The sequence below is a fragment of the Juglans microcarpa x Juglans regia genome, chromosome 7D (genome assembly GCF_004785595.1).
Source record: "Juglans microcarpa x Juglans regia isolate MS1-56 chromosome 7D, Jm3101_v1.0, whole genome shotgun sequence".
Classification (NCBI taxonomy): Eukaryota; Viridiplantae; Streptophyta; class Magnoliopsida; order Fagales; family Juglandaceae; genus Juglans; species Juglans microcarpa x Juglans regia.
In genome coordinates this window covers 5,094,280-5,104,305 of record NC_054606.1, presented here as the reverse complement: position 1 = coordinate 5,104,305, position 10,026 = coordinate 5,094,280, and the positions used below count along the sequence as shown (strand labels likewise).

At 35.5% G+C, this 10,026-nt stretch overlaps 1 protein-coding gene and 1 long non-coding RNA gene across 2 annotated transcripts; both read left to right on the top strand.

Annotated features, from left to right (window-relative positions):
- Positions 1-4,157: 4,157 nt before the first annotated feature.
- On the top strand, positions 4,158-5,561 carry LOC121240036. Its single transcript, XM_041137478.1, has 3 exons — positions 4,158-4,378; positions 4,486-4,821; positions 4,925-5,561. The coding sequence occupies exons 2-3, from the start codon at positions 4,495-4,497 to the stop codon at positions 5,534-5,536; spliced, it is 939 nt and encodes a 312-aa protein (XP_040993412.1). The 5' UTR covers positions 4,158-4,378; positions 4,486-4,494; the 3' UTR covers positions 5,537-5,561.
- Positions 5,562-9,332: 3,771 nt separating this feature from the next.
- On the top strand, positions 9,333-10,023 carry LOC121240035. The gene is made up of 3 exons (XR_005935426.1): positions 9,333-9,427; positions 9,539-9,624; positions 9,736-10,023. It is a non-coding gene; the product is annotated as an uncharacterized LOC121240035 (long non-coding RNA).
- Positions 10,024-10,026: the final 3 nt, after the last annotated feature.

Below are 10,026 nucleotides of genomic sequence, written 5' to 3'. Positions count from 1 at the left end.
ATCATTTAATATCACCTTAATATCTAAATGCAGCCTAATTCTAGATGTTATAACGTTCTGAGGTTGAATTAACAAAACTAGGACAACTATATTTGAGACAAAGGAGTAAAGGACTTTGCGTAAAAGAGAATGGGTGAAAAAAAAAAATCAGTAAATTGGATTGGACTGGACCGGTTTAATATTGGTTCTATTTTTTTCAAAATCGGTCTAGTTATAGTTTTCCTTTTTCTAACTATTGAATTGACCGGTTCATATATATATATATATATATATATATATTATGTTGTATAAAATATTTTTTATTTGATTTTTTATATTATATATAACTTTTATATACAATTATATATAAAATAATTTTGTATTATATGATAAATTACTAATTAATATAATATTAAATTTTAAAATCATATATAAATAACTATATATTATCACTATATCACTATATACTAATACTACATCACTATATATTATAATATATCACTATATTATATATTATAATATATCTCTATAATCTATAATACAATTATAATATATATTATAATATACTACAATATATTATTACTATAATATTATATATATGCTATATAATATTTTAGAAAAACCGGACCGAAACAGATAAAATCGAAAATACCGATTTGGGGATGTAATCGGTGTAGTATCGGTTCTTCAAATTTCAAAACCGGTATATACTAGTTCGATTCTAAAATATGTTTAAAATCTGATCGAACTGGACCGATTACACCCCTAAGTAAGAGCTTGCATTATCGATGTTAGAATTTCATGAATAGTAATAAAATAATTTATTATTAATAATAAAATAATTTAAGTTAAAATATTTTATTAAATTTTAGAAACTAAGAGAAAATATTGAATAAAAGTATTATAAAGTTAAACTGTCGTTAGAATATTTTTTAAATTATTTTTGTTTTGAAATTTGAAAAAATTATATATTTTTTTTTTAGAAGTTTGAATAAGTTTTATAATTAGGTAATGAATAGATAAAAAATTGAATATTTGAGATTGAAAATTGTTTGTGTTTAATTGATGCTTGGGAATAAAATTATGATAAGTGTTGAGATGAGATAAGATAAAATGAGATCATCTCACTTCCTAAACAAGCCCTAAATCTACAAACTGATTTAAGTTGATGTTGTACCTTAGATTGTAAAAATACTTTTATTATAAATTAGATTAAATATATCATATGAAGTCATGTTAATTTGTATGTTTAATTTTGTATATCTCTTTATAACTGTAGCACTTTTCTTTACATAATATCAGCCCGATAATGGATCGTACAAGGAAAATGATACATAGTCATTTTTACAACATTTTATACCGATCTATTTTAAAATAAAATGTATTTTATAAAATAATTTATAAAAAATAATATTGTTTTATAGAAATACCAACAATTTAAAACATTGTTGTAAAAAAGATTGTACGTATATCACTATCAAGCGTTTGTTTTTTTTTGTTTTTTTAATAAAAAAAAAACATGTTGAGGAAATGAGCAATGATAAAAATACACTTATTTTGTGCAACTATTTTATGAACCATAATAACGGTCATGGACCCTCTAAAAAAATGTCTTGACCGTTAATAGAATTAACTACTAAATAGTTGCAATCTCTAATATGATTTCTATTTATTTTAAGAACAAACTAAACTAAATTAGTTCTTTAAATCATTTAATGACACAGAGAAGTTTATGAATGTCATTTTTCGTTTTTTTAATAACCCAAATAATTCTTAAAAATCACGTCTCATGCATGATATCTCCACGTTGTATCATGTCATATTAGATGGTTAAACTCCAGAATGATTGTATTGGGTACCAAATATTAGTGGATTATAGAAAACTCCAACAATAAAAATTACCGTTGGGACTAAATATTGTTTTGTTAAGGCCCGGTTTGGATTCGAAGGTGACTTCGAATATATGAGGATGACTTTGAATATGTGAGGATGATTTCGTACGGTAAAGTGGTCTGTCAAACCACACTCATCTCAGCAAACTCTTGCATAAGACAAATGTGATTTATGACCGTTGCTTTTCAGCTTTTTCACTTTTGACTGTAGGCAACTTGACATCGGGTGTAATGGCTTTGAAGGCCCTCCCACCCACCCTTCACCCATTCGGTTCACGCACACTCAGCTCCACGCAAGATACGAATCGCCCTCACCGAAGCTCCTCAGGCTCAGCGGTCATCTCCGCGCAGACCTCGTCTCAACTCTGGGTAGTGATACTCCCTGCCATCATCAACGCCAGACCGAATGTTAAGAGCCGTTTATCACGGCTTGAATGCAGCAGCTCATCTCCAATCTCCCGTAATAGGCGTGTTCAAAGGCAAGCCGAGTTTTAGAAGCAACAAAATTTCTCATGGCCAGAGGCAACCCAGGGAGGTCAGTCGCGTACAAATCTCAATCCATGCAACCGATTTGATGATCTTCCATATCTGGTAACCGTACCCAATCACGTCCCCCTTCCATTACAGAGATTCCCCTGCCCCTGACCCAAACCCTGCGACCCTTTGTCTAGGGTTTTCATGATACATTCGCATCAAACAGTGTAGATTTAGGTATGTGGGAACGTGGGATTTTACATTAGAAATTGATTGTGTCCCCGTCACAAATGAAGGCCACAATTTTGAAAACCCCCAAAAACCCCACCTCAAGAACTCGATTCCACCATAAGCACCTTCGGGGTACCCGTATCACCACCACGGCTCCAACAACACGATCCTTCCAAGTATGTGTATCTCATCTCAATTCATCTACTGCCGTGTTCCTTATGCGAAATGTGTAAATTTTAGTGGGCATTACTCTTGTTTTTTGAACATGAATTTGACCCTAATTTGGTTCGGCTTGTTGTTATTGACCGAGATTAATATGAATTGAACAGAAAGCATGTTATCCTTAGATTAGATGAATCGAAAACTTTCCTTACTCACAAATTTCTGTGGATGTGCCCGAGCCTTTTATTTTTTCCCCATTTTTGGGACCTGAAGCAAAACAAACTTATATATATATATATATATATATATGGGATGTATCATGCACTTTCATTTTAGTAGCTGTCAAACCACTTTATTTGATTCGCATGAGCTTATACAAATTTAGAATAATGAAGATAATGGAGCTCTATTCCAACTCTCCAAGACAGTTGAACATTGCCTTTATTCCCCACGTATTGAACTTGCACAATAAGATTGTACAAATGAAATTGATCCCCTAGTGGTTTTTGGCCTGTAAGTCTCCATTGAAGAGAGAATCATGGTTTATAATTTATAATTTGTCACTACCTTGATGTGCTTTAAGCATATTGAATAATGTTTATATAGTGTTTTTTATTTTTTTATTTATGGTATCATACATAAATAATATAACATTTTTCTGTGTTCGAATGATCTTTTTTCCTGCAAATTACATATTTTTCCTTCACCTAGCAACTTATAGCAACTTACTATCTATTTATCTAAAGTTTACATAGTGCTCATTCTCAATATATGAACGTGAATCACAACAACCATTCCATCCTTGACTATGAAGACAAGCACACAAGAAAATGGCCATAACAACTTGACCAAAAAATAGACGTGCAAAATTGAAAGTTTTAACTTTAACTTGGTAAAAAAAAAAAAATACCCATGTTGGAAGATTGTTCATTGTTGGCCAATTAAAAGGTACCCCTCAAGGTAGAAGACTCCGTGCTTGGCACTTCACTGGTGCTCCGTGTGAGTATCTGCACTGACCACAAGGTGTGCATTTCTCCAACTTCACACTGTTTTCCAGTGTACAAAACAGTGTGACTTTGTAGTTTGTAGTTTGTATGAACATCTTGAGACTTTTGAGTGCTACAGAGCTCACATATTGGAGCCAATGGCTGCAGTGATAGACCATCAATCATTCGCAATGTTTCCTTCTCTTCAATATACTTATTAACAAACAAGTTTCCTCTCTTGAATATACTTAAATAATATCTATAGTATTCACCCATTTTACAAGCATCTGTTTAAATTCTTGTTTTTATCCTGACATGTCAAAAATAATATAACAAAAAAATCTGCACCATGGGAATGCCTATATTAATTTCTATCAGCTTTCCTAATAACCAAAAAATCTGCAATTCTTCCAAGTATGTTAATTTCTATCATGGCCCTGTGTATTTATTAATGTTATGTTTATGGGGTTGTTATTGTGGTACGCATGTAGTTGAATGTGGTAGTGGGGTGTTTTGATTTTTGTCAATTCTCCTCTACTACTGTTGTGTACTTATATATAACAAATATATATGGGGATTAATAAACTTCCGTCATCCATGTTCCCATAGCGATACTCCTTACGCTCATCTGCTAGACATCAGCCGTATCAACAGGTATGACTCATTTTTAATTCCGGGTCATTACTCATATTAACGCATATAACGTAGCGTAGTTGACATGATTTTTTTTTTTTTTTTTTTGTCTTATATTACCATTTTAGCTATTTGAAATGGATGACCCAGAAGACACGAGCCGGGATAATGTGCTTTGGGGCGATGCCATGGAGGAGATATTCATCGACATGCTCTACCAGGACGCCCTTCAAGGTAGATTAAAGGGCAGAAAGATAACGTTTAGAGAGCATGGAGTTTATGCACAGCGACTCACCGTTGTTGGGAAGAAAGTGTTTGACGGGAACCAGGTTCGTGGAAAATTGACGAGGTTGAAGGGGATGCAGCACTTGTTTACCGATTTGTTGAGCCAAACTGGTATGGGTTGGGATCCCGACACAAAGACAGTAGTCGCGAGTGACGAGTGCTGGGAAAATGCCATTAGGGTAAAATTTTAATTAAAGTTAACCATCTTTATTGCACTAAACAGTACGTTTGAGCACTCGATGTCTGATTATTAACTGGGTATGTTTCTTCTGTAATTGTTAGGTTAAATCGAAATGGGGGAGGTTTCGTACTTTTGGCTGCCCAAAGTACGAGGAGTTGTGCACCATATTTGGCGCTTCAGTTGCATACGGGACTATGCAACACGCAACAACACAGCTACCCACAGATAGCGACGAGGAGCGGCGCCTGGATGACGAGATGCGAGCTCGACGCCCTCCCGCACTAGGCCATCGACAAGGATTTCCCATTGACAATGATGGCTTTATTGACTTGATGGGGATCGGGTCACCTTCAGTCGATGCAGTGACACAATCATCACGTAGGCCGAAGACAAGAAAGAAGAGCGATTTTGAGGTGCAGCTTTCTGAGGCCGTGGAGGAGGTGAAACTGACGCAGAGAGCGAGGCGTAAACGATATGAGGATCAAGAAGCTGTGGAATCATCGAAGCGCAGCAAAGAGTCACGGCCTAGTGATGGGACCAATGGGGGGTATGATCCGATTAATCATTGTGCGACGTTGCTCAGCGAGCTTTCCCCGAGGTTGGAGCCATCCCAACTTGTTCGCGCAATTAAGGAATTACTAAACCCAGATATGCGACAGTTTTTCTTGTCCTTGGATGCTGCAGGAAGGGACGATTGGGCCCGTAATTGTTAAAGTAGACTCATTTTTAATTGTTAGGTTATATTTTTGATGGCATTGTCACCCTTTATTTTTCATGAGACCATTTGTATTCCTTTGATGAGTTTATAAACAGCTACTTTTCCAATGTGGGTTGTCTGTTTGATTTGTTGTAATCTCATCGAAATGAGGACGGATTATGAAGGCCCTGTTTTAGGCTCTGTTCAGATTATGTATGATTATATTGGATTATGTTTAATTATTATATGGTTATCGTAATGCCCCCTTATTATTTTGTTAACTTGAGAGAGATTATTTACAACTGTTGTAAAGATAAAATGTATGAATTAACCCACTGTGCACAATGGGAATTGGTCAGCAGGAAGCTACTCGATGAACGTGAATCAAGATGCAGATGATATGTTCCCTAATGTGTGTTGGACTGATAGTAGTGAAGATGACCTTGCAATTGATGATCTTGAGACACTCGCATTTCTTGTGATGGCTGGTAAAGAAGCACAACAACAGCTTAAACAGCCACAACACAATATTGGATTACGGGGACATCAATATATTTTGGAAGTTTTGAATGGGAATCCAAGAAATTGTCGCGAGTTATTCCGAATTGAGGTTGATGCCTTCCACGCATTATGCAGCTTATTACGTTCAAATAGTTTTTTGAAAGATACTAGAAAAGGGCTGACTGTCGATGAACAAATAGGCATGTTCACATCGGTAGTGGCGGCTGGAGACGAATAATGGATTGTGGGGCAGCGATTTCAACATTCAACGGAAACTATTAATGCCCATGTAAGGAACGTTATGAAGGCCCTGTGTAGGCTAGGGACACATCTTATTTACCCAACTCACACATCCGGGGTGCACCCAACAATCGTAGGCAATCCGAGAAATTATCCTTGGTTTGAGGTAAGTTGTTTATGGTAGATAATAAAATATAATTCTGATTATATTGGGTCATTGTTTTGTAAATTACTTGAACCGTATGGAATCATATGTATCATGTCCGGTTCTTCGTTTGCAGGGATGCATTGGTGCAATTGATGGGACCATGATCGACGCTGTTATACCTGCAGAGGTGCGTGAGGCATATCGCAACCGGCATGGCAAAGTTGCCCAAAACGTATTGTGTGTATGTGACTTGGACATGAAGTTCACATTCCTGTACACTGGTTGGGAGGGAAGCTCGCATGATGCACGTGTATTCATTGATGCATTGTCTTAGGGCCGCAACGCATTTCCAATGCCTCTCGATGGTAAATATTTAATATTATATAATTATTTTTGTCTAAAAAATTTTGGGTCTTTATATCTGCTATTGTTAAATCTGTGGGATTCGTTGCTTGGGGCCTGATTATCTCAGAATGTTAATGGTTGACAGGTCATTATTATCTAGTCGATTCGGCGTACCCATGTACTCGAGGATTTATGCCCCCTTACCCTAGAGAGAGATATCATAGAAGTGACCGTTAGGGTCAGCGGGGATTTAGGGGGTATAAAGATTATTTTAATCATCGTCATTCATGCATTCGTAACGTAATAGAACGTACATTTGGGGTCTTGAAATCACGATTTAGAATTTTAAGACTCATGCCTGGTTATAAAGTTGGGAGGCAAGGGGATCTGATCATTGCATGTTGTACGTTACACAATTTTATTAGAATGACGAGCCCGAATGACTGGTTGTTTGAGGAGTGGAGAGATATGGAGCTCAGTCCAAGCGGTCGTGCATATAGCAACGCCGCAATTTCAGGAAATCATCCTGACATGACCGTCGAATCAGCCCGAGCTATGGCTGCAATTAGGGATGATATTGCCAAACGTATGTGGGAAGCTAGGAGTGGTCATTGACTTATATTGATAAATATTGACATTATTATCAATATAAGAGTGTAGTTAGAGATTCAAATATATTACAAATTTGATTTTGGTCTGGCAATATATTACTAATCTATATAGATAGGGAAGTTTGTAGCAAATTTATTTAGAAATATGGTTGCTAATATAATATTATAAGCTAAATACGTAAATTTAGTTTCATAAATGATTGGTCGATATGTAAATTTTATCGTACACAAATTTACAAGGATTGATTTTATTTTTTAATGATGTTATTTTCCTAATTGATTATCACTGACTATAATTGAAAATTAGAGGTAGGCAAAATGAGCATTACTATGGTGAATATAGGAAACGAATTTAAGCACAGCTATTTGAAAAAAATTATTTTATATATATTAGTATTATTTAACGTTTTTTTGCAAACAATTACAATTGGGATTTTTGAATAAATGATTATTATTATTATGGAAATTTTGTTGTAAAATTTCATTAGAAAAGACTATTGTAATCTAAAAATTTTTATTATTCACTTCATTAAAAAAAAAAAGTACCTGGGTAATTTATAATTTATTATTACTTCTTTATGAATAATTTATAAATAACATTAATATAAAGTTAAAACCATTTCAATTCATAAATAAATTAAAACTATTTATAAATTATTTCAACTCATCTCACTACTGTTTATAACTCATCTCAACTCATCTCACTACTATTTATAACTCATCTCAACTCATCTCACTATTATTCAAAACTCATTTCAAATCATCTTAAATCATCTGAACTCATCTTCGAATCCAAACAACACTAAATGTAGGTCATGATTTTGATAGGTTTTTTTTTTTTTTTTAATTTTTTATACAGGGGTTGGGGTTCGAATTTGGTTCTCCTATTTGAAGATCAGGACTTATGTCATCTGGTCCAAAGGACCTTGGCATGACTTCAACAGTTGGACTATCATGTTAATGAGTCGTCAAGACAGTATACAATAAAAAATGGAAGTCGATTGGGTCCTACAACAGACCCAGAAGTTGGACGCCACAAATTATATGAAAGAATGGGTGTTTTTGTTTTTCGTTTATCCACCATACAACTCGGAATGCATAGCCATGCAAACGGCTGCCTTTATCGTTCTTTATCATTTGGGTATTTTGTTTTGGTTTCGAGAAATGAATCCGAGTAACTAGAAGGGATCTAAGTCAACGGCCAATTCAAACGGAACTTGGAAAGTCGGCAATGTTGTTCTAGACTAGATCCCGGCAAGGCTACATGCGTTGGTCGTCGATGATGACCCCACGCCTTGTGCTCTTAGAGAAGATGCTCTGAGCTTGTCTTTATGAAGGTTTTCTTTTTTAATTTCTCTCTCATTCTTTAATTATCATTCTCCGTCTCTCATCATGTTTTTGTTTCCTTCATTCTTTCATTCGTTCTGTTCTTTTTTTTTTTTTTTTGGGTGTGGAAATGGAGATTTCTAGGAGAAAGAGGAAGACAATCTCTAAAATTTTCAACTATAATTGGATTGTTATTGTTGACCATGCCAAGCACATCTGATTTGGTTTAACAGTAGTAGAAATTTCTCTTGCTTTCGAGTTATTTGCCTTGTTCAGAGATCGAGATGACTTTCTATGATTCAATTTGTGCATTTAGGTATCTGTATTACTGCTTTCCAGGAAATCGTTAGCCTTTGCAAACTTACAGTTGGATGTTGTACAAAAAGGTATCTTTAAAAAAACAAAAAAAAAAGGTCAGAAAACCGATCATGTTCAGAATTAATTTCAGAACGGAAATTTGGTTAAAAATCACCGATCAGAAGTCATTATATTCAAGTCTGGTCTGAAGCCTCCAATCCGGGTCAGGTCGGGTCGGGTCGGGTGAACATTTCATACTCAGCACCATGGTTCTGCATGTCTGCTTGATACTTGGTTCAACTTTTGCTTTGTTGAAATGCAGGCACATTTAGGGAAACAGCCCATTGCGAGTTGGTATTTCCCACCGGAGGTTGATTACAGGCTCGATGCACTGCCTCCAGATGCCAAAGGACTTGTGGAGTGGATAATTGAAGCCAAGGTAAAAATATTCAAACCACTCCTCTTGATCTATTAAAGCATATGATTGATTAAAGAAAACCCGACAAAGCCTACCATCATTTCTTACAGTTTTTTCTATACCTTTGCACAGGTTCTTTCCAAGTCGGAATTGCAGTTTCTCGCTCTGATTCCCTTGCTGTGACCCAAAGTCAGGGTCATTGCTGAATGCGGTAACTGGTAAGATTATCCAAAAGTCACTCTGTTTTTGCATGTACAGAAGTGCCTCTTCTGTCTGTTCTTTTTTTGTTACCTCCTTCCTACCGCACTTAAAGCCCAATCTATGCACAGGAGAAAGTGTATGTGGAAGCCACTCAAAGAGATTGCGGGACTAACTGAGATTAAGGAAGTATGACAACACAAAGACCTACACAGAGAACGTCAGCACATATTCTGTGTCTGGCTTTGCTCCGATCGTCCTCTCAGCTTAAGGCATCTATAATGCACGGCAGGTGGGACAAAAGTTCAAGAAGATTTTAATGGAGAACAGGAAACAAGCCAGAGCCCTTGCAAATCATTAACCAAGCAAGTACTATGTTCTTCTTGAACTGATGTAGTACAGAATATATTTCAATCCAAGAT